Source organism: Corvus kubaryi, unplaced genomic scaffold, assembly GCF_017639235.1.
Source record: "Corvus kubaryi isolate FWS band 111438036 unplaced genomic scaffold, C.kubaryi_AGA036_p1.0 split3-73, whole genome shotgun sequence".
NCBI classification, from domain to species: domain Eukaryota; kingdom Metazoa; phylum Chordata; class Aves; order Passeriformes; family Corvidae; genus Corvus; species Corvus kubaryi.
The window spans coordinates 34,429,378-34,453,235 of NW_024582091.1; the positions used below are offsets into that span (position 1 = coordinate 34,429,378).

Below are 23,858 nucleotides of genomic sequence, written 5' to 3' on the forward strand. Positions count from 1 at the left end.
AAGAGTGCACCATCTCAGAAGTCTCTGCACTTCTTCAGTTGGTGCCTTTATGTTTCCCATTCTGTTCTCATTGTAGCTCCTTCAACCACAGTTAACCTGTGTTCCACTGCTACTGGTTTTAGTTTCTCAGGGTTTACCCTACCTTTCCTGCCCCATCATGTCGACAGATAACTGAGAGTTCACTGTACAGCAAAGGAATGATCCTAACCCCATTAGGATCTGCTCTCCAGATGTCATATAAAGAGATAACTTTTGCTCTGCTTTATTTTTTTCTGTCTCCCATGAAGCTTGTGAGTGTTCACGTTTTGGCAATAACTGCGATCCCGTCAGTGGCCGCTGTATCTGCCCTCCCAATACTGTTGGAGAGATGTGTGACAAATGTGCACCAAATCACTGGGGCCATAACATTGTCAGTGGCTGCAAGGTGAGTGAATTTTTTATTTTCTCTATGTGCATTACCTCTTTCACAGTAAGTTTATAGCTGGAGCACAGTTTTTGGTTTATAAGTCATGTTTTGTCTCTATATTGCAAGTTTTGGTGTGAGACTGGTGTAAATGTTGGCAATCTGTTACTGCACTACAGATCCTCTGTCTCAGGTATGCAGTCTGTAACACAAAACACCCTGTTGATTCTGCTGTGACACAGTCAGTGTCCTGCTTGGGCCGTATTTTATTTTATTTTATTACAGCTGTGTTTAATGCGAATGAGGAGATTACCACAGTGTAGAACGATGTATGTAGATGTATATTTACAGGTAATCAGCAGTGCCTTTGGGAGACAAATTTACTTTGGCCTTAATACTGACACCACTGGGAATTTGTACTCAAAGTTTGCTTGAGGAAGGCTTCAATTTGTGCATAAAAGACAACAAGGAGAAAAGAAAAGAAACATCCACCTTAGTTGTAAATTGTACTTTATTCCCATGTTCAAAGAGGAAATAAACTTTATCATTAGCCTTCAAATCCTTCATATTCCAATATTTGACACAGAGTTAAAATATCTGAAGAGAAGGGAGAAGAAATAGGAAAACAATGATACAATGTCAAGGAGGCCATGAAAGCTGTTGTTAATGCCCTGGAGTTGAGGGGCACAGTATTTGGTTGAGGTCGAAAACTGGTGACAGTGGACATTGTGCAAAGTTCAAATGCCTTCTTCCTCCCTGCTGTGCTCATTGATGATAAGGGATTTATAGTACTGCTACAATTACTTCAGAAAACTGTATCTTTTTGGAATATAGTCAAACACCATTAATACTTGTTCTTTAAAGACTGTTAGTCAGGTAGCTCAGGCTGCAAAGAAATTGACAAGAATGATTTCTTTTTTGTATGTATGAAAAACTCCTGTGAAACCTCTGCGGTGCTGCTGTGATATAGACTCTGGGCTTCTGAAACCAGCCTAATGAGGTTGAAGACCTCTGTTTGAGCTCTGGAGTATATTCTCTGATTGTCTTTTATGTGAGCACATTAGTATGACAGTTCCATGGCACCATCTAAATTAATGATGATCTATCAGCCCACATCTCTTTCAGTATGTTGCAGCTAATTTCTGCAAAGTGAGATGTGAATCTCCTGCTTGCAGTCTTTGTAGAAGATTTCCGAGGCTGTTTTAAGTCTGGGAGAGAGAGCATTGCAGAAAACTGCATAAACCAAACAGAGAATCTGATTGTAATTTAGGTTTTGATATTGCACACCAAGCTATTTCAGAGAATGGTGAACAATTTTCTGTCTAAGCTTTGTGTTCAAATGTATCTTGTAGTATAAAGTTCTTTCTGTCAGAAGGTTTTATTTTTTAGGTTAGGAAGTCGTCTTGCAGACTAATATTTAATGAATGGTTAAATTGTTTCTCTGGCATTCAGTAAAGATTGCATCTGTATATTTCCTGTATATATTCACTTTCTTTATAAATGGTGTTTTCAGATCGGAGGAAAGGTCCTCTAAGTAGTCATGTAATAAACAGTTTTGCTTAGAAACTGAATCCACGTTTTCTTCCTCTCTTTTTCAGCTTTGTGTCTGTAATTCTAGCAAGTCTATCCATGTCAGTTACTGTGGTAACTTGTGCTGCTGGCACTGAGTTTGCTTCTGTAAGCTGAGCTTCTCCATATGATATTCTGGTCACACCAGTGATTACAGCCAGTGTCCTGTATTAACTGTGCAGTGCTGCCACAGTAATAGCACTGAGGGATTCTTCTGTTCTTTGGAAGTCTGCAGTTTTCCCTGCTACTTACTTCTGTGTTGAATATCTAGACACCCTGGCAAATCACCTATTTCTATCCTTACTTGCCTGTGCAAGTCTTGCTCTGTGAGCAAGTTTTCTTCCAAATATATCACGACTAAATCTCTAGCCCTTACTGTGTAAATTACTGTCGTCTAGGAGTCTTGTTTGTACAAAGAGTATAGTTACCTGTCTGATAGATGAGTAATAGACATTGAACTAGATTCCTCTGGAACCACTGAACTAATTGCTCCTGAGCAATTCAAATTTTAGGAAAGTGTTCTGTACATGAGAATTTACATACAAAATGCTTTTTAGAGAGTGCTTGTAGTTTCTGAGTTACTTTTGTCCACAAAGTATTCCAAGGTCCTTGACCCATTTGGGTTTATTTCTTTTCAATGTCTGATTTATCAGTGGTAAGTAATATCCATTGAAAAAAATCCCACCAGTGTTGTAAATGTATTTAGTGCTAATGCTTGACCCTTGTTGAATAAAAATAAATTGCTGGCCTTATAATTTAGATATGTTATTTTTAGACTGTGTAAATTCACTGCTGTATTTTATTTACAGATACTTGAAAGAGGTGAATTGCTTTTTGGTTGGGTTTTGGTTTGGTTTTTTTTTTTCAGAAGCACAGTTGCAATTGTCTCCTTGTTTCTCTCCTTTTCAGCCCTGTGAGTGCAGCCTCATTGGAGCCCTAAGTTCTCAGTGTGACTTAAATACAGGCTGTTGCTTCTGCCGCCCTGAATTCTCTGGGGAAAAATGCACTGAGTGCAGGTTTGGCTACTGGAATTATCCACACTGTGTTGCTTGTCAGTGCTTCCTGACTGGGACGGATCCACAGAGCTGTGATACAGAGGGGAAGTGCTCATGCATTGATCATTCTGGCCAATGCAGCTGCAAGGTAGGACAATGAAGGTTGTAAACTGATCTTAAAACTGCTGAGAAGTTTATTTCAGATTTCATTGACACTTGCACTTACTTGTTCAAACAATATATGCAGAACAATCTGCTTGGTTTTCATAGTGCATTTGTGAACTGATGTGGGAGGAGTCCAACATGAAGAAAGACTCAAGTGCTTCTCAGTTGCTTTTTCACATACTGACACTTGCCAGGATAGCATCCTCTTAGGCTTTTTTTCCCACTTTTTATTCCTTTCTGTTCTTACAGAACTGTTGCCAGTTCATCCCCACAATACAATTCTTGTTCAGATACTGGGCACAATAAAAGCCAACTCATCAGTAATCACAGTATGCCACAGTGCTAATTCAAAGCACATTGACTTAGAGGGAGTCAATAGTCATAATTTCATGACTAGAATTCACTGCAGTAGTATCTGTTCTGAGTAGACTGCATCCAGTTCAGGATCACTAAAGCAAAGACTTTTGGCATCATCATCCGCAGCATTCTTATTTGGAATTGTGCTTGGAAGTACAGCATACTTAGGCTGTTTGAGAGTTGGCTGGATTGTTGGGCTTACAGGGCAGTAATCAGTGGTTTGATATGCAGTTGGTAGTCAGCAAGCAGAGTATCCCAGAGCCAATACCTTCATCAGCGACACAGATGACAGAATTCATGATCAGCACATTTGAAAATACTGTTGACTTGGAGGAGGTCAAGGTCGACATGCTGAACAGTAGAATTACAGTCTAGAGGGTTCTTGAAAAGCCTGATGACTGAGAAAATAGAAAGGTCATTAATTGGAGTGTCATGGCCTGAAGAATCAGTACATTTTGGGAGGAAAAATCCTGATTGGCAATCCTGCTGGAAAGCACAAGATTAACCAGCCGTATACTCTTGTGGTAGATAAGGCAAACTGCCCACTGAGCTGGATGCAGTGAGCACAGTGGCCAATGCAGCTGCAAGGTAGGACATCACAAAGAGCGTGGCGAGCAGGGGAAAGGCCTTATCTACTCAGTGCTCTCCTCTTACTATAGTTGGTGCTGGTAAGACTGCACTCGAAAATGGTGTCCAGTTTTAGAACCTGATTTGAAAGTGTTGTTGAGAAATTGGAGAGGATCTGGAGAAGAGTCTCACAGCAGATGATCTGTGGGGATGTACTGAGAGGGCTGGACTTTCTCTTAGTCCGAAAAAAGAGGCTAATAAGAGGAAATATAATTACAACTTATATAGCCACTTCAAAGAATAATTGATGGAATCGTCCTTTCTAATAGCAGTCAGAAGATGTAACAAGGGACAACAGCTGCAAGTGGAAGCTTTGGAATTTTGGGTTGGACATCAGAAAAAAAAAGTCAGAGTTATGCAGCACTGGTACACTTTATCCAGAACATGTGAAATCTCCATTCTAGGGGATTTTCAAGAACTGGCTAGAAAGCGGCATGGGTAACCTGATCTAGTATTCATAATAGTCTTGCTTCTAGGAGGGGGTTTTTAGAAGTGACCTCTAGAGGTTCTCTCTGTGATTTAGACTCATTCTTCTTCTTTAGGTCTGTATTGACACAAAGAGCTAGTAAAATGGAAGGATGAATTTAAATTATTGAATTGCCTGGTAATTATTTTGTTAAATGGGCATCAGTCACTTAATTCTGAGTTTCAAGACTCAGAACTGTAGAACAAATTAGGTTAGAAGTGAATTATGGAGGTTGTGGAGTCCAGTGCCTTGTGTGACAGACATTCCTGAGGCAGTACTTCCAAGGATGGAGAGAGATTTCACAACCTCTTTGTGCAAACTGCTTGACCACCCTCCCATTTTTCTGGTATATTTGAACAGAAAACATCATGTTCCATTTCACGAATACTGGTTCATTTGAGGATGACACCATAAGAAAACTGAAGTGAGTTGAACACATGGACTGTCTGAATAAAACTCAGTGCTGTTTGCCCTGTGTCAGCCTCTGAAACGCAGAAATTGAAGTATCTCAATTTTTTCAGCCTCTCTTGATACATGATAAGCAGCAGCCCCTCTAACCATCTTGGTGCTCAATTTCTGGATTAGGTCCAGCATGTCACAGAGTCACAGAATGGGTCGGGTTGGAAGGACCACTGGAGGTCATCCACTCCCACCTCACTGCTCAAGCAGGGTCCCCTCAAGCACATGAATCAGGATTTTGTCCGGACTGCTATCTCCAGAAAAGGAGACTCCACAACTTCTCTGGGTTGTCGCCTTTCTTGTAGCTCTTGTAAGCATGAAGTAGAAAGAGTTGAGATTGATGGCATTTTAAAATAAAAGTGTTTCTTTGTTGATTGTTTTAAGGCTAATAATACAGTTGCTTCTATGTTTCTCTGAGCACAAATGGACAGTATATATTTAGCTGATGATTAATGATGAGGAAGTGCAATTGACATGAAACAAAATTCAAAGCAAGTAAAAATCACTGTTTATGAGAGAAAATGGACAAATAATACTGAATTAAGTAAGCATTTTTTTCCCCCAGAATTTTAATCTAAGGTTAAATTTAAATCTAGGGTTGGTTAATCTTTTGTGTAACTTTTTTGGAAGAGTTATACATTAAAGAAACTAGATTTTCATAAAATGGTAATTATTCCCATTTAAACGTGGTATTACAGCTGCAGAAATGAGCTTTCAAAGGCTCAGGAGCCTCATTGTCAGCCCTGACAAAAAGCAGCAAAATCTAAGCTAAATACAGTGTAGGCACAATTGTTGATAGAGTTACATGTGGAAATGAGGGTTAAAACTGGTAAGTCCTCAGGGATAATGTTGATTTCATGTACAAGCTTTGGAAAGTTTAATTTTTTTTAGATTGACTTCCTCAGACTTGTCTCAAGAGAACAAAAAAGGTGTGTGGGGAGAAAAAACCAAGCAGTGCTTTCATATTGGTGATTTTTTTTCTTTTTAATACCTTGGTTTCAGTATGAAAATGGCTTTAAAAGGCTCTGCATAAATTATTGTGTATCTGCCCTATCTGGAATAGCTTTTTATTTGGACTAATTGAAAAATGAAAATAAAAGCATTGACATTACAACAGTGAAACATTTCAGCCTTGTTAATACTGTTCAATGATGTGGAAAACAATCATGAAGAGGGGAAAGCTTTTCTCTACAGAATTTCCATTAAAATACATTTCTCGGCAAGAGCATTTAGTGCTGTACCTTAAGTATCTGAACATGTCAATGCTAATTCCTATTAAAAAGAAGGCTTGATTAACATGGGCAATTTCAGAACAACTTATTTTTCTTATCAATCAGTTATTGAGCATGTCATGCCCAAAGTGCCATTTAATTTTTCTGTGCTTACAACTTTCAGCATGAAGTCAGCATCTATTGCTCAGAGGTACTCAGTGGATACAAATGCAAATGCCTTAATTACATTAATTACATATGTTTGCATACACACGTGATAAGAAGCTGGAGAGTTCCTTGAATATTTCCTAACACTTATTATTTCTCTCTGCACCCTGTTATTATCATTACAGTATGATTTTCTTTTTCTATTGCTATCTTGAAATAAAACTTGATTTTTTTTTTTTTTTGCCTTTTAAAAATATTCTCTCTCTTCCAGGTTAATGTGGAAGGTGTCCACTGTGACAGGTGCAAGTCTGGTACATTTGGTCTCTCTGCCAGAAACCCACTTGGCTGCAGCAGTTGCTACTGCTTTGGCCTGACAACCCAGTGCAGCGAGGCAAGGGGGCTGATGCGCATGTGGGTGAGTAGGAAACTGCTGAGCCATGTAATGCGATAATGTTGTTTCCTGCTGGCTGATCTTTTAGCCAGGCACTGAGAGGTGGCTAGAAAGCGGCCAAACATTTAAGCAATCACTTTCCTCTTTATGCTTTGAGGAGTGGTGAGAGCGATATGTTCCATTAGACAATCAGGGTCAAGACATTAAAAGGAAATAAGTAGATAAGAAAATGAGTGGTAGGATAGCTGACATCCAGCCAAAGTAAAGCTATTAAACCTCAAGAAAGGGCAAGCTAGTCATGTGGGGAAATTATGCGGTCCAATGCATTGCAACATAATCCCTGGTACATGACATATGGTTTACCCAGGTGTAGTCAAGGGTCACAGATGCTTGTTGTCCAGCATAAATTTCCCATAGTTCAGTTAATCTGTTTATTTTCTTTGTTGATTTTTCTGTTTTGGTGGGGTTTTCTTTTATTTTTAAAAAAGAGCTTATCAAAGCTATATTTAAATTCAAGCACAGAAAGGTGCAATCCATCAGAGCAAACAAAGAGCTCTCCATCTGTCTGTTTGTGGAAGAGAGCCTCGAGACCTATGCTGGACTTATAAATAAGGTAGACTGGATGTCTCCATTTATCTGTAGAGCAAGCACAAAACACGCATTGAGACTGCTGCCATGCTCCTCAGTTGCATTCTGGAGGAGAGATTTCTAATGGAAAATGATTAGTTCTGTCCCTATATATGGTCAGTCATCTCTCTGCTTGAAAGAATGCCAACCATAGAGGGAATGTCTGCCTAATGCAAATCAGCCAAAGCCCCAGACTAGTCATGTACAAGCATCAGTTAGATAAGGATACTTTAGGCTGAAATCAAGTTAATCTCTCTTGCTTAATATAATATGGATAGCACTTATTCTCCCCTTCATTGTTCAATCCCGTACTACCTCTTTCCCTTCCCAGTGGATGAAGTGATTTATTATGATCTGACCCAGTTTTTCTCATTATTTCAGTTTTGCCCATCATATGCTGCTAGACTGGAGATGAAAGGCTGTAGAAGGCTGACAAGTTATAAAATTTAATCAAGTTCCCTAACAGCAACAGTTCAGGATAATTGTGCTTTGACCTTTGTGGCTGCACAAAGCAGAAACAATTTAAACCTCCTGATTATTTTGTTTCTGTTAATTAATTTCCTTTTGTGTTTATGCTCATATCTAAAGAAGTGTATGTCCATGTCCCATCTAGTACTTGGTACTCTGATCGATTCCAGAATTGATACAGAACTGTAAACTGAGTGAGACTGTGTTCTGCCAGCTGCTAGTGGCTATTTTGGATACTCTCAGGTGCTTCAAATGACATTAGACTTGTTTAAACAAGCAAATCCTGTCTTATATGACAACAAGGCATTGCTGATGAATGATCTGAAATTCAAATGTGTTGACCCTTTTCTTGGTATGTAAAGTATTAAACAGTAAAGTACAGTTATGATACAAACTCAGTAAATCTCACTTAGGGCTGGCGATGTTAAGAGTGCTTCCATGTCTGATCAGTCCGTAGATGCTGCTGTAAACGGAAATACCAGGATACTGAAAGTACAGTACAGGGCTTGGTTGATTCCTCATTACCTGACTCCTATCTCATGACCAGTTTGTTCATGGGATGACTGTTACTTGCATTTGTTTTCTTTGTCTTCCTCACTCTTTGGGAGAAAGCAATATTGATACCAGCCCTTTGCATCTGTTCACACATTCCCTGTGATATTTCCATTGGCACAGAATTACTCGGACTCTTACTACAGTTTTTGATCAAAATAATGATTTCAGTATAATGCTAATGAGACTTTGTCAACCAGTCTAAGAAAATTACAAGCATGTAAGTGGCATCCTCATATATTTTCAGTAAAGCTGGATTTAGAGTTACAGAAAGCCTCACTGAGGCCACGCTCTCTGCAAATTGCCTGGAGGACATTTAGCTTGAATATTGCATAGACGTATCAAGGGATGGGGCACTGTGTTTCACAGCTCCCATGATGTATAATAACTGGTGATGAGAACTCTGCCTCTTTGTAAGGTAACATTTCTCACAATCTGAACAAAAGAGGCCTGCGACTAAAATAGCACTATGAAAATCACTTTGATAAAATTCATGGAATCATTTGCTGATTAAAGTATTTTAACCAGTGCTACTACATTCTTTGTTAACATGAGCACAAGGTGCAAAAGGCTCAAGGGGAAAGTCATTATTAGCACTGTTCATACCTGAAGGAGTAGCAAGACTGCTTTGTGACAAATTGCTCGTGATGTGAAATGAAATTACCTAGAAGTAATTTTTTAAAGAGCTAGAATTTAAAGACTAACACTTCATGAGGAAAAATAAAGTTAATTTTCTTCTCAATTTTTTTGAATATGCATAGGTGACCTTGAAGCCAGAGCAAATGATTCTGCCACTGGTGGATGAAAAGCTTCAGCGTAGCACTCTTTCAGGGATTGCATTCCAGCCTCCTGAAATAGTAGCAAATATAGAACAGGTGATGCAGGATCTTCGGTCAGAACCTGTTTACTGGAGACTTCCAGAGCAGTTTGAGGGACGAAAGGTAAACCTAAAACTCCACTGATTACTGACATGGATTTTTTTCTTTTAATCTTATATTACTATTTTACAGTGTCTTTTTTCCCTCCCAATAAGCATGTCTTCACACAGTGGAAGGTACTTCAAAAGAAAATAAATGCTATTCCATTATTAAAAATTATTTGCTCTGTTATTATGGAAGTTCAGAAAGTAACATGAACAATATTTTGTGTGTTAATATCTGTAAATATCTATGTTATATTTCTCCGCAGGATAAACTTCTCATTAAAATGTTATTTGAAAAATTAAGCTGCACAAATTTAATATAACACTCTTGCAATTTTTTTGTTTCTCTCCTTTTTAAACAGAAAATACCTGACACTTGTACCTTACATGGGAGAAAATGATTGAAATAACCCTCCTTTTGGATGTTGATATGCGCCTCTGTGATGATTTATTTTGCACTTTTGATATTTCTTGGTTTGGGGGAACACCAAGGAGCATATAAGGAAACAGAGAACATATTGGTTTTAGTGTAATATAATCACAAATTGTTGATGAGTATTTTTGAACATAGCCCTTGTCCCCAGATAGTTCCTCAAGTACATAGTGCTATTTTCTACCACACCTACATTCATCAGGCTGCACATAGGTGCAGAGCACACCTAGCTGCTTCCCAGGAATTTATTTTTAGCTAATTGAAAATGAAATTTCTTTTTGTGCTTTGTTAGCTGACGGCTTACGGAGGGAAACTGAAATATGCCATCTACTTTGAAGCACGAGAAGAGACAGGTTTTACCACTTACTACCCACAAGTCATCATAAGAGGCGGGCCTCCCACAAATACGAGAATTATTGTCCGGCACATGGCTGCCCCTCTGATTGGGCAGCTGACAAGGCATGAGATAGAGATGACAGAGGTAACATTTCCATCTGCTTTTTTTAGCCCAAAACTTAAGCATGCGGTTCTTTCGAACATTATTACTAATCTGTCCTTCGTGTTTCTGTCTTTCAGCATGAATGGGAATATTATGGCGATGACCAAAGAGGCAGAAGCACTGTGTCCTGGGAATACTATCATGGTAACCCAGGTCCCAACAGGACGACATCTCAGGCAGATTTCACCTGGAAGCATTATGGAGATGACTCAAGACCAACTAGAACCGTATCCCGGGAGGACTTCATGAATGTGTTGTATGATGTTCATTACATTCTTATCAAGGCGACTCATGGCAATATCATGAGGCAGAGCAGGTAACTCTTTCATGCAGTGACCTGAAATAGTGCAGTAATCACAGATAACCTCGTAGATCTCCCACCTATTCCCAGCAGAATTTGTATGCATGACACCAGCTATAAGCCATTGCTGAGAAGAAAGAGCAGAAGGAATTAGTGTTTAGCATTGCAGAAGACACAGGAGAGGGAAGTTTTATGCGCTAGAAGATTTAAATCACACTAGGCAAACAGGATCTCTGTTTTCAGGCTCCTAGAACAGAAAACACATGTAGGCACACACATTCTGAAACAAACCTAATGTAATTTTTGAATAGAGGTCTACTTTATGAAAACATGATGCTTTATGAAAACATTTATATTTATTAAATATAAATGTTAGCATATGAAGGAATTTTCTCCTGCAAGTGGGAAGTTAAATATATTAGGGTCAGATTCAACATTTTCTATTAAATCTATTAATGAATCAGTTATGCAAGGAAATAAAGATAACACTAAATTTGAAGGGGACATCATGCAGCAGTATGACATCTGCAAATCTGCTGCAATCTGACTTTTAAGTCAGCTGTAAGGTTTTACACTGAAAATAGCAATCAATTGAACAAACAAGGAACAAGTACTTAGTTACCTATTCTTCAAAGAGGAGTCTGTTGTTTACAACATATTGCCAGGTGAACATGGTTCAGGAACAATATTCTTGTTGAGAAATTCTAGTTCTCTATCTGCATATATGAATAGATATGGCCTGCAAAGTGAAAAAAGCAACCTCTTTTATTTCCACCCAACACTAGTAAAGCCTAAGCATCAAGTTCTGGTTAATGGCATTCAAGAAAAAAATTATTAAAGTGCTCAGAGGATATCAGTGAACATCATCACAGGTTAGAAAATATGATGTGTGAGAGAAAATATAAAGAACTAGATATGTTTAGAAACTAGGAATTGCCTTAAGATGCTTAAAATTTTGTCACAGAGAAAAAGGAAAGAATAAGTTCTCTGTTGCTGTGGTGGATAAGTCAAAAACAAAAATGAACTCAAACTTCAGCAGGAAGTATTCACATTAAACATGAAAGATAAACGGCTGGGGGTAAAGAAGTTCTAGGAAAGATTACATAGACTATTGCATAAAGTTTTTAATAATTAATTCACAATATTATTTGCAATCAAAATCTATTGGCATGGACATGGGAATAATCAGAGATAAACTCCAAAGGTCTCCAGAGGTCCTTTTTTATGATTCTGTCATAAAAGTGGTAGGGTAAAATTATTTCTAGATTTTTAAGGTACAAATATGTCCTTAAGAGCCTTGCCTTTGGAGTTTGAAGGTGAATAGTAGGGGCAGATACCATGCAACCTCACAGCACTGTGTGAAAGAAAACATTGTCATTGTTGCTGCTCTTGTCTCTCTTTAAAGGATGTAAGTTACAGAAGGGTGTTCATGCAGCTTGCACTGGCTAGATGCTAAATATTAGTAACAGATGCCGTAAGTGTTTAACATTGGTTTCATTTATTTTTGGCGTAGTCCATTTAGGATACCCTGGAAAAGAGTTATGAAGGTAACTCCAAAGCAATGTGGAAAATTTGAGAAGCATATTCATGTTTCATGTATGTTCCTCCCTCCCCTCTAAGCAGTACAGTCCTTAGTTCAGCTGTGGAAGCAAAAACCAAATACTATCTTAGCTTGAACATCAAGAGGAAAGTTAGGGCAGCAAAGCTGATTCTGTTGTGGGGTGTGTGTGTCTACTGTGACTCCGCTAGACCTGCACTGTAATGCACCACCGTTTTATCAAGGCTGCCCAGTAATGAGGAGAGCAGAACAGGGGAGGCCTTTTCAGTTCCAAGGCAGGTTTGCAAGGTATCACTTAAAGAACCAGAACATATTTTTTACAGTATGGCATTTCAGAATGTGACATTTTATGACAGCAGAGCTTAGCAAACAGTTCATCTTGTCTTTCTGGTAACTCTCCATCTGAAGTCATAACCTTGCGTATAATTCTGTATTTGATTTTGGAGGCGGTTATGTTACAATGGATTTTTATGATCTGTCTGGTTACAAACTTAACATTTATCATATGGCATCTGAGACTTTAAGTAGAATATAGCAGGAATACATTATTTTTTTTTTCAAGTTAGCACCTTGAATGATTTCAGTGGAAGTTTTGCGTAAGACTACAAAATAAATCCCCAAAAATGTTTTTAAAGGTTAGTGGAATATTAGCTTGCATGAGAAGGCTTTTATTAAAAATAAACTGAGACCCTCTAAAGAACAATATTTGTACTCAAATTTAAAGATATGTTTGAATTAAGTGACTTACAATAAAACATTTGTTTAAATAGAGTGTGTTGTACTTTCCAAATAGGGGCTCTGTTCTAAACTAGTAAAGCTTCTCTTTTCATCTGACTGTGCATAGTAGGAAAATATATATAAAGCAAAAGAATCTGTGGATGGGAGGAGGAAAAGATATATATGAAGTATTTTTACTTTTTATTTAGGTTTTAATAGTTCTTTAATTTCAATTGCAAAGTTTAAAAGCTGCAGGTTAAGTGACAAACTACAGGAAAAACACTTTAAAATAAAGTCAAAGTAGCAGCAGCAGTTGGGACCATAAAAATAACTTCATTCTAGTGTTATCACTCTATTAGCTAAACAGTTTACTAGCAATGCTAATGTTGTTTCTGCTTCAAAGCTGCAGCATTATTTGTGATTTAGAGGTTTCTGCTCGGAATCCAAACCCAAACATTTTTCTCCTTTATTGTTCATTTTGTTGCCCTCATTTTCACATTCGACACTCTAAATGGAAACACTGCTTTTATTAGATTTTGTTTTGCAAGAGAGCTGTGATAATAAATTCCTTGAATTGAAGTATGCTTTCAATTTCACCGCAAATTATTTCAATATTCCCAATAGTGATCAGGTAGCAGTTGTTTGACTGCTGCCTAATAGACATTTTCCAAAACTCAACCAAGCCTGACCTTCCTTAAGTAATGTTTTCACGCAAACAATAGGTAGCTTTGTGTCCCTAGAGTGTATTTTTATCTAAATACAGCTTTATGACAGTACACAGTTTTTCAACTGTGCCCTCAATGTTGAGGATGATGGAGAGGCAGATTTCATTTTCTTTTCCCATTAAAAGTACAGAGATTTTAATGTAACCTTACGTTGACATATCAGATCTGAATGGTTTTGCCCTCTTTAGTTTCAGTCTTCTGTTTTGACCTGGCTTTGTTTGCTTGGGTTTTTTTTTGTTCGATTTCCCTGCTCAACTGAACCCCTTTCTTCAGGTAATAAGAGAGCACAGGGTTTAAGTTACTAGATTGCTTTGGGGATTTTTATATTGACACAAGGTTATCAAGAAACGTGGGTCTGGTCATGTAAGCTCAGTCACAAAACTCTCACCTAGTTCAGTGGTGGGCATTTGCTTTTCCTCCATTCATCCTGACATTGGTGCCTATATGCCAGTGAGCAGAACAGCATCAGCCCCTCAGGAATCAAGGTCTGGGAGTAGATGAACAGGCTGTGAGGATGAGGAAGAGGTGAGCAGCTCTGTGAGCTCCTCTCCATTAGCACTGTGCTCAGACACTTAATGAACAGACTCTTCCCGCATTATTGACATTTATTCAGCCAGTTAGTCAGACAATCTTTGACATTTTATCTTAGGTTAGCATTATATTTGAAACTAAAATTTACACTATTCTGCACTTTTTGTTTCTCTGAGGCAGTAGGTGTTCCAGATCATAGCATTCATTTAAGCAAACTAACAAATCTCCAAATTAAAGAAGTAAGCTTAAAGTACAGCATTGTGATACATTAGGATTAAACTTATTTCATTAGATTTTATATTTGTTGTCTTTGTCCATGATATACTCAACCCTTTTTAGCCGTCAGAATTCATGCTGGAAAGACAAGGAGTGGTTGGGAGGCAGAGAACTTATTATTTTTATTATCATCATCATCATTATTATTATTGTTACAATTAAACAAATGTTTGGAAAGTTAAAATGTTAGAAATATATCCCTTACTGTTATTAGCAGTTGCTTCTGTAGTAGGATTTCATGTTTGCTTTAAATTGTTTGTTCATATGTCTAAATAATCCTAAAGAAAAAAAAAAAAGATAAATGATACCTAGCTACTGATCTTAAAATTTCTGCCCAAAAGGCAAATGTCCAATGTTTTTGAAGCCTGTTCTAGAGTCTGCTAGGTTGCTTTAGTTTCTGAGGATAGATTTTATTTTATTTTTTAAATAGTTGCCTCATTAAAAGCTCATTAAGAGAACAATTTTACTGCTATACCCCTGAGATACATGAACTGGAACTGCATTTAGTTAGTATGTGACTTCAATTTCTTAATGAGTCCCCTCCAAATGAAGAATCAGATATGGATTTTTGTATGTTGTTTTGTTAGTTTGGCTCAAAAGAAGTTAAAGAAAGAGATAAGACTCAAGCTGGAGATTTAGTTAGTTATACCGTTGCCTAGATCTAGAAAATGAGACCAGAGGTGGTGTTAACTTTGTAATTTCTTGGGAGATGCAGAAACCGGTGTTTGTCTCCTGTAGGTCAAGAATCCTACAAGCAGCCAAATGAGACTGTTTCCTCCCATGGCAGCTGACTGTGAAGTAACTGGGTTTGAGTTAGTGCTTGACTAATCTCATTAGAGGTGTTTGCTCCTTTTTTTCAGGATTTCTGAGATCTCATTGGAAGTTGCTGAAGGTGGCCCTGTGTCTGGGATGGCTCCTCAGGCTTATTTGATAGAGAAATGTGACTGCCCATTGGGTTATTCTGGTCTGTCCTGTGAGGTATGGTACTAACCTAACTCCCAGGAAAAGTCTTTGTACCTTCTCTGGTCCATTCATTGGCAAGGTGTGAAAAGTAATTGAGTGTGAATTCATTTCACTGGCAACAACTCTCCTTTAATTTAATTACTTATTTTTGTCTCACAGGTATTTCTCTCACAGGGAATTTCAGCCCTCTTTTTTTTATTGCTGTAGGCAAATATGCCACTGAAACCATGGCAATGACTCAAATACTTAGAATACAGGAAAGTGGGCTTTACTGGGACAGCATCTCTCAGGCTGAATTGTGTGACTGATGCTAACAGATCAAGCCTTTTTGAACAGATGAGGGTATAATACTGTTGTAAAATTCTAACTCACTGAACACCGGGAGAAAAGTGTTGGTCAACTAAGTGAGCTGGGTGCTCCTTATACATGCACTCTATTAATTTTTTTACTTACAATTTCATACTGAAGATTGCATATTTCAGAAGTGCCCAGGTGTTCTAGAGAATCAGCTGACTTGTATATACTTTTGTAAAATGGATTTCATTATAGATACCAGAGAAAGTGTTTAAGATATGATATATTGACTGCAGAATAGGAGTTGATATTTCTGACTGTCCGTGCCCTTGATGATGAGACTGCCAATCTTTCTGTGTGGGGAACACCATGCTTTCATTTTTAATCAGCACTAGCAATTCTAAATTCACTGCTTGCAATTGTTAGGTGGAGGTAGCAGTGAACACCACCTTGAGTAATCTGCAAACGCCTCAAACATCCTAAGTGGGATCTTGTAAGGGTTTCCCCAAAACTTGCAATGGGAGAAAAATTGAAATAAATGAATGGGAAAGATGCCTTGTTATCTGTGAGAACTCTGCTCCATTTGGATGCTGTACTTGATTGTGTTATGCAGCAAATGAGTCAACCGAAACAGTAAGTTCATAGGAAAGGGGTGTAAGAAAGTGGAATGAAGTAACTTTCTTCGGACACTATTTCAATAAGAGAGTACACCTGAATTTATGTAAATACATGAGAAATTAATGGACTCCAACATTTGCTTAAAAATACAGATTTATTTTTTTTTAAATTACTGTAGCAAATTGAATTTTTGAAGAAAAATATACGATAATGTAATTAAAACTTTATTTTAATTCACACCCACCAGGGGCTGAATAAATGTCTCAGTTGCAACCTTCATACTTCATTCTTAATTGTGTGATCTTCACATGCTCATAACTTAGTTTATTTTTAGTGTGCTCAGTGAAGGTTAGGGTATGTTCTGTGAAAGTTTATTTAATTTTAGCAGGAAAATAACATCTGACACCCTGGAATTTTTTAAGCAGATGCTAACACGGTGTATGTATCTGTTTCATGCTTTATGCATATAATAGCACTGTGAAGACTACATGCACAGCAGTTTTTACTAGAAGTGACATTTATATCCCCTCCCCTCCTTTTTTTTTCTCACATCTAGTTGTGGGCTGCAAAAGCAGTGGTAAGAATTTTCCTAATGGCTGCTTTTGAAAAACTTCCAAACTAGCAATTAAAAATATAGTCTGTTTTCTCTTTTGTCTGTCTTACTTCATCTCAGAAATGCTTCGATCAAAATAGGTGATAAGACTGTCAATGGCATATCAGAAAAAAAAACCAGATACTAATTTTGTTTGAGGGTGTACCTTATATTTATAATTTGATTCTGAAGTCACTCAGGATTTGTAAGGCTGTGTTTTGTGTCTTGTTTGGACAAGTACACTTGTGAGGATAGAGAGGGAGGGGAAAAAAGGGTATTTTAGTAGGAAAGAATTACTTTCATTTGAGATTATTTATCTAGGTTAGAATTCTCCACAAACCATGAAAGCGAAGACAGACTGTTTCTATGCTTCAGGGAACTTAATGTAGTCTAAGTCAAAATAAAAAGGGAAAAGCAGAAATGAGTTAAGATTAATTCTTTGTGATTCTAAAGAAAATAATTGCGTTTATGCTTTTTTCCATAACTTAGACTCCTGGAGGTTTTGCCAATGATTATAAAACTGTCAGAGTGGTGGTGTATGAATAAATCCAGCATGTCAGCTAGTGCTTCACTGAAGAATCCTGCTTTTGGTCACAAAAATTTCTTACTCCAGATTCTCTTCTGTTTCATTTTGCATCCATTTTATTGCTGTGTGAAAAGTGTACTACTCCAAAGCAGAAATTGTGGTCAACAGTCGGAAATGACCTCATGAGACAGCCTTCACAGGCTCCTGGCACCACTAGGGGGTGGGATTTATACGTGGGACAAGTGACTTCTCTGTAGGCACTTAGCCCTAATGGTCTCAACTGTCAAAGCGTTCCTGTTTGTGTTTTTATGCTGCCATAGCTGTGTGCTTTCTGAGAGCTGCGTAAGGGCTTCCACAGAATTGTGTAATAAGCCTGAAATAAAGATCAAGTGTTTTATTTAGCATGTGTCAGCTTTGCTTGCAATTTTTGGGTTGTTCTTGGAATTTTATTGCCAAGCTGCAGTAGAGGAGACTTAGTGATGGATAGACTTGTTTGGGGCTGATAGTCTCAAGACATGGAAAACCTTTAACATTTTGAATTCTGTACTTTTATGGTCTTTAAATTATATAGGTATAAATAATGCAGCCATGCAGCCATTTTCTTGATTATTATTCAGCTTTTGCTTGTTATCCCATCAGGTAATGTGTAGGCAGATACCAGCTTGTCGAACCTGAAAAACATAGCAGGGATGAAGGAAACAGAATCATCATGCTTGCTCTCCACAGTCCACGCAAAAAAAATTATTTTGAAAGCAAACTGTTTTCTTAAGTAATGAAAGGAATGATGCTTGATGCACAGTGAGAACAGAAAGGTGTTCTGCATCTGAATGAAGGCTCTCTCAAACTGTAGCATAAAAGCCTGAATCCAGTGGAGTGCTCCAGGGATTTTTCAGCCATGTTTCCAATTAGGGCTGGTTCTTGTTATCTGTAAAGTACTGTATATTGTTTGTAAGACAGCTGGAAGCCTGTCAGATTCTTTTCACAACTTGTAAAAACTGGTGATTGGTAAGATGAGCTTGCAGTGCTCCCCATACACAGTCTACTCTGTAATGATCTGTTTTCTTCTGCATCTTTTTTTATTGCAGTCATGCTCTCCAGGATTTTACAGGCTTCCATCTCCACCTGCGGGAAGGACACCTGCTCAATCCTTAGGCACCTGTGTTGTATGTCAGTGTCATGGACACAGCACTATGTGTGACTCTGAAACATCAATTTGTCAGGTATTACACTTCTAAACTTATGCACCAGGTTAATCTTAATGTGAAATTCCTAAATTGGACTAGTAATCTAGAAAAACAGAGGACAATATTTTAATACAATTTTGCCTAAGAAGCTTAATTGTCAAGGTTCAGGGAGAGTCATAAAAGCAGACTTTTGAAGTTTTCCGTTCTGATTCTCTAGAGTTCAGATTATGCAGTACTTTTTCACCCCTGAATTACTGTTTGGGCAAAAGAAAAGCTAGACACCTGCAAAACAAAGAAGCAATGTGTCATGTGTCATACAGTAAACACAATTCTGCTCTTACAGACAGTAATACACATGACCTGATACAGTAAGACTGAATTTTAATTATTTCTCCTTCTCCAGTAGCTGTATTCTTTCTCATTTTAAGCCCATACGTTACTCAGCAGGCATTTGATAGATGCTTAAAGCACGCATTCCCACTGAGAATCATATCAGAGAGAGAGAAATTATGTATTGAAGTAAGTTTGAATTCCTAAGACTGGGAACAAAATGCTGTCTGTCTGCTTCCTTGTAATTATCAAATACAGCTTTCATTCTGTCTCCTTCCTTGGCAGAATTGTCAGCACAATACTACTGGTCACCACTGTGAGAGGTGTGCAGCAGGATTTTATGGCATCGTCCAAGGCTCTCCAGATGACTGTCAGCCTTGTGCTTGTCCCCTATCCATTTCTAGTAACAAGTAAGTTCTAGTAACAGGCAAACTCATGGTACACAATTGCCTTTCCAGCAAGCCAGAGCTTTGTTCTGGGCTCCCTGTGTCCTTTTTCAGATAACTGCATGAGAATTGCCTTGTGGAAGCTTTACTAAAACCTTCTTACCTACTTTTGCTAATTGATCTTCCTTTAAAAGTCAGAAATTGCTCCCTTGCTAATTTGTGATGAATAAATTAATAAGTGCTAGAAAATGCAATACTCAAGATAATGAGTGTGTGTTATAAAGGTATTCTCATAAATGAAGCTAGAGCAGAACTCAAGTACAATGTAGCCACAAGGGAGCTGCAAAAAGTCTTATGCTCATATATTATGTTGGTATAACTGCAGCACCTTTTTTGCTCCACTATGGAATTTATTGATTCCTTATTTAATGTTACATGAGTTTTAGGCAATTTGTGAAAGATAGAATATTTTAAAAGCAATATAGTTATTGCAGCATAAATTTTATTGGTTGCTTTATGCTAATGAGCCTTTCCATGATGTGTCTGCATGTGTTCCCAACAGATGATACTTTAGCACTTGAGATTTGTTTGTTGTTTTGCTGAGAAGCTCTTAATGATATTTAGCATCATACTGTAGTAGTGCTCTGAACAGGTTTGTGTTTCTCGACTGTGCTTTTGAAAAGCTGGAAGTGTTCCGTAAAGTCATTTTTCTGTGCTTTTTCTGGCCTTTAGGATGTTTTAGTGAGGCTTTCAGTCAGTATAGCTGATAATTTAGGGGTTTTCTTTTTTTTCTTTCTTCTTTGTTTTATCATTTTGGACTGGTCTTGTCTTTATTTTGAAGGAGGAAAGTTCTTTCTCAAACAATACTAGATAAAGACCTCATGGTCTTTCACCCACAGCAAGAGTTTTTAAGAATACCTCCAAATCTCAGGTATTTAAAGAAATGTCCTTTATCTCAGAAAGTTATAATGCAGTCTTAACTGCAAGGTTTTCTGAGTTTTTCCCATTTCATGAGCGTTTTCTGTTACAACTTGAATATGTGTTCTGTCTATTAGTATCAAAAAAGGACATTCTAGTTGCAAAGAACTAGATCAACCGAGCTTCTCAGCTTTGCAAATCAGCAAATACATTGGAGAAAACTTTTTATGGTACTGGCAGTATGAAGTGCTGAAAATACTCCATCCTATTTTTTTTTTCTGGGGCTTAGAAACCTTTGATTGCCCACAAATACATGTATCAGATCAGAAAATGCGCAGGACTCTTCACCTGGATGTTCATGGCACCGTGCTACAAGAATTTAGGCATATTCTCCACACTGTGCTCCTGACATTATTTCAGTATCTTACCTAAAAGCTAACATAAACTCAGGAAGTGGGTATTGCTGAAGTGCTCTACAGGTGAGAAATGTGTGGCCCATGGGTAGTCTGTGCACCACAGAATCATAGAATGGTTTGGGTTGGAAGATACCTTAAAGATCATCTAACTCCAACCTTCCTGCCACAGGCTGGGGCAAATTTCACTAGACGAGGTTGCTCAAAGCCCCATCCTACCTGGCTGTGAACACTTCAAGGAATTGGGGCATCTGCCACTTCACTGGGCAGCCTGTTCCAGTGTCTCATCACCCTCTGAGTACAGAATTTCCTCCTATTATATTACATTTCCCCTCTATTAGTTTAAAACCCTTCCCTGTTGTCTTATCTCCATGTTTTTTTTAAAAGCTCTCTTTAGGTGTCCTAGGCACACACTCAAATTGCCAAGCTGCCTGAGGGAGAGCAAGCAAAGTGCACATACCTCCTTCAGTCACACAGCCTGCATGTCTGTGGGTGTTGTCACAGCCTTTTGTGTCATGCTTACATAAAAGTGATCATGAGACTCTCTTGTTTCATAAACCTTCACAGGAGATAAGAGAATAACACCTAATCTGAATTTAATAAATACACTTAATCATGAGATAGTCATCCAGTTTCTTAGTACTGTTGAGAAAGGAGTCAGATCTGAGCATGTCCAGGAACAGAAGTTCTTGTGTTTTATAGACCTTAACTCAGATGCCTCTAGACAGCATGGAAGGGATTTCTATTTCTGTTAGCTGCAGCCATCAACAACTTTGGTAGCCATATAGTAAATGTAGGGACAGACAACTGTACATCCCACTCGTGTTAAACCTGGATGAAAACACCATTGGAGAGAGGGCAGGGAGGATGTTTCAAATGTGTGTATAAGTCTGTCTGTGCATGTCCATTTTCCAGTCTGATAGAGGATGCCTGAGCAATTGGCTTAGACTAAATGCTTGACTTTTAGATGTATAGAGTGGCATAGATCCGTTCCATAAAGCTACAGTATTAGGTGGAAAATGAGAGTATCAGACCTTAGATTTGTATCCTCTGCAGATCAGTTAAAGCTCCTCAAGATGCTATTAAGGAAAAAGTCTACCTGCAGCTATTTTATGGTAGTCAAATAATCATAATCTACATGAAATACAGATAGCTAATGAGCTATCTCATTAGTTTGCTATGTCATGACTGACATGATAGTATTTGTGAATGGTATAGTGCAATTATTTTTACTTAGGAAATTGTATAAAACTCCACTTAAGTTTTAAATACTGTGTTTACACTGCTGTACAATGAGCAGTCAGCTTCAAACATTATGAGCTGGGGAAAAAAACAAAGAACGGAAAGAATGAATTGTTCCTAGCATGGATCTATTTTTATGGAGTTGAAAATGTGTTGGATAATGAGTTTGTGAGTAATAGATCAATTTGTTTACATTTTTTGCAAAGGCGTAATTTTATATACTCATTCAAGTACTATTGACTTAATGCATTATAAGCAAGTTAGATGAGGATGCTGACTGTACTCTACCAAGAAGGGGCTTTTGGCTCACCACTAGCCACCTCTGTGCTTTTCTGGTTCTTCTTCCTCAAAGAGCTGAAGGAGTTTTACAGTTTTGCACCATCTTAATATTTAGTTCTGTTCTTTTGCCCTGCCTACTCTTTTTGTTTGTTTTAACTGCCTGTGAAGGCACTTAGTACAGTAACATTTCAACTAAATGCTACTTTGCACAGTGCCCACAGGTACACAACACGGTCAGTAGTAAAGTGACTTAGTAAAGATAATTTAGTGTCTTCAATGATTAAAATAAGACCTCTCCCTGATCATGAAGGAGGTAGTTTTTAGGGTTTTTTTCTCTGTAGACTGGGCTTCTCTCATACATCCTTGAGAAGATCATCTGATCCTCCCTTTTTGGAAGATTCCACACAGATATGACTTTGGTTCCTTTTCTCCCTTTATATCTTAACTTCAAGTAAGCTCTTCCCAGCTTATCTCCTTTCATTCAAAATAAAATGAAATCAGACTGGAAAGTCTGGGTGTTCATTAGCACAGTTTCTAAATTTTTTGTTTCACATCCTTCCCAGTGCTTTCTTTGCTTGATCACTGTGAGTGACAGCACCATTCAATCACACAAGCCTACAGCATGGGTGCTGCTCACTCCATCCCCTTGGATACAGCCCTTAGAGCCTTTGTCCAAACTCTGCAAGCATCACAGCAAGGCATTCACAAAAATTGTAATAGAAAAGAGGGATCTCTCACAGGATTTTATAAACAGATAAGAAAATGCTGCCATTTACATCAAGAGTGGAACTTTTTGGGGCCTTTCTGCACTGCTGACTAAAGTGAAATGATGCAACAGAGTAGAAAAAAATTCTTTGTTTGCTTTCGTTTTAGTTTTAGCCCTACTTGTGTTGCTGAAAGCCCTAGTGACTACCGGTGTACTGCCTGCCCACATGGATACGAAGGCCAGTACTGTGAAAGGTAGGATGAATGGAAAAAGCAGAAAGAGGAACAATTAAATGAGGAAAAGGCATGAAGGAGATAAATGTTTTTCAATATTACAAGCGTGTATTTACTGCTGTTTAAATACATGCCTTTGGATAATTTATTTCTTCTTCATATGCTGTTAAAACTCAGCCAACATGGACAATTTTTATATACACCACTGTAAACTGATAATCAGTGTTATTTATATCACAGATCTTTTCCTAGTCTTGCTTTTTGATGTGTGAGGGGTTTTTTTCCTCCAGGTCTCAGAAGTTAAATAGAAAAATACAAAATTTATCTAAAATTAGATGCCATTCTAATAGTATATCTTGATGTCACTCATACCCTTTGATTTAGTGACTCGTGCCCTCATGGGCATTGGCTGTGAAAGATGGTTACATATAAACATTTTAGTGCCAAGTTGTGAATTAATAACCTAAACAGCCTCTGTTGTCCCATCCATCACAACGCTGAGGGATTAAGATGATCAAAATTGGCAAATGTCTACCAGGAGATTTCATGTCTGATATGAAACACAAGTGGCTAGGTCTATAGGCCAAACTATGATAGTGGAGGAATTTTTTTGTTGTGGTGTATCTGAAAACTGTTCGGGATGTGGAATCACTTTTGCATACCTCCTCCATCCAGACTGTCCTGATTGGAAGTCACTTTGTTGGACGGTTTGCAATATTTCTCTCTTGTTCATGAAGCAACAAAGATTTTTTTA

General features: G+C 37.9%; 1 protein-coding gene across 3 annotated transcripts in view; it reads left to right on the top strand.

The window, feature by feature from the left end:
- The window catches only part of LAMA2 (laminin subunit alpha 2), a 348,381-nt gene that overhangs the window by 228,947 nt on the left and 95,576 nt on the right, over nt 1-23,858 (top strand). For all 3 annotated transcript variants that reach the window (XM_042017501.1, XM_042017503.1, XM_042017502.1), the window contains exons 22-31: nt 288-424; nt 2,882-3,115; nt 6,692-6,835; nt 9,220-9,399; nt 10,106-10,294; nt 10,390-10,628; nt 15,281-15,398; nt 18,499-18,633; nt 19,213-19,337; nt 23,039-23,125. In XM_042017501.1, coding sequence (XP_041873435.1) covers nt 288-424; nt 2,882-3,115; nt 6,692-6,835; nt 9,220-9,399; nt 10,106-10,294; nt 10,390-10,628; nt 15,281-15,398; nt 18,499-18,633; nt 19,213-19,337; nt 23,039-23,125 — 1,588 coding nt within the window. The remainder of the gene's footprint in view (nt 1-287; nt 425-2,881; nt 3,116-6,691; nt 6,836-9,219; nt 9,400-10,105; nt 10,295-10,389; nt 10,629-15,280; nt 15,399-18,498; nt 18,634-19,212; nt 19,338-23,038; nt 23,126-23,858) is intronic.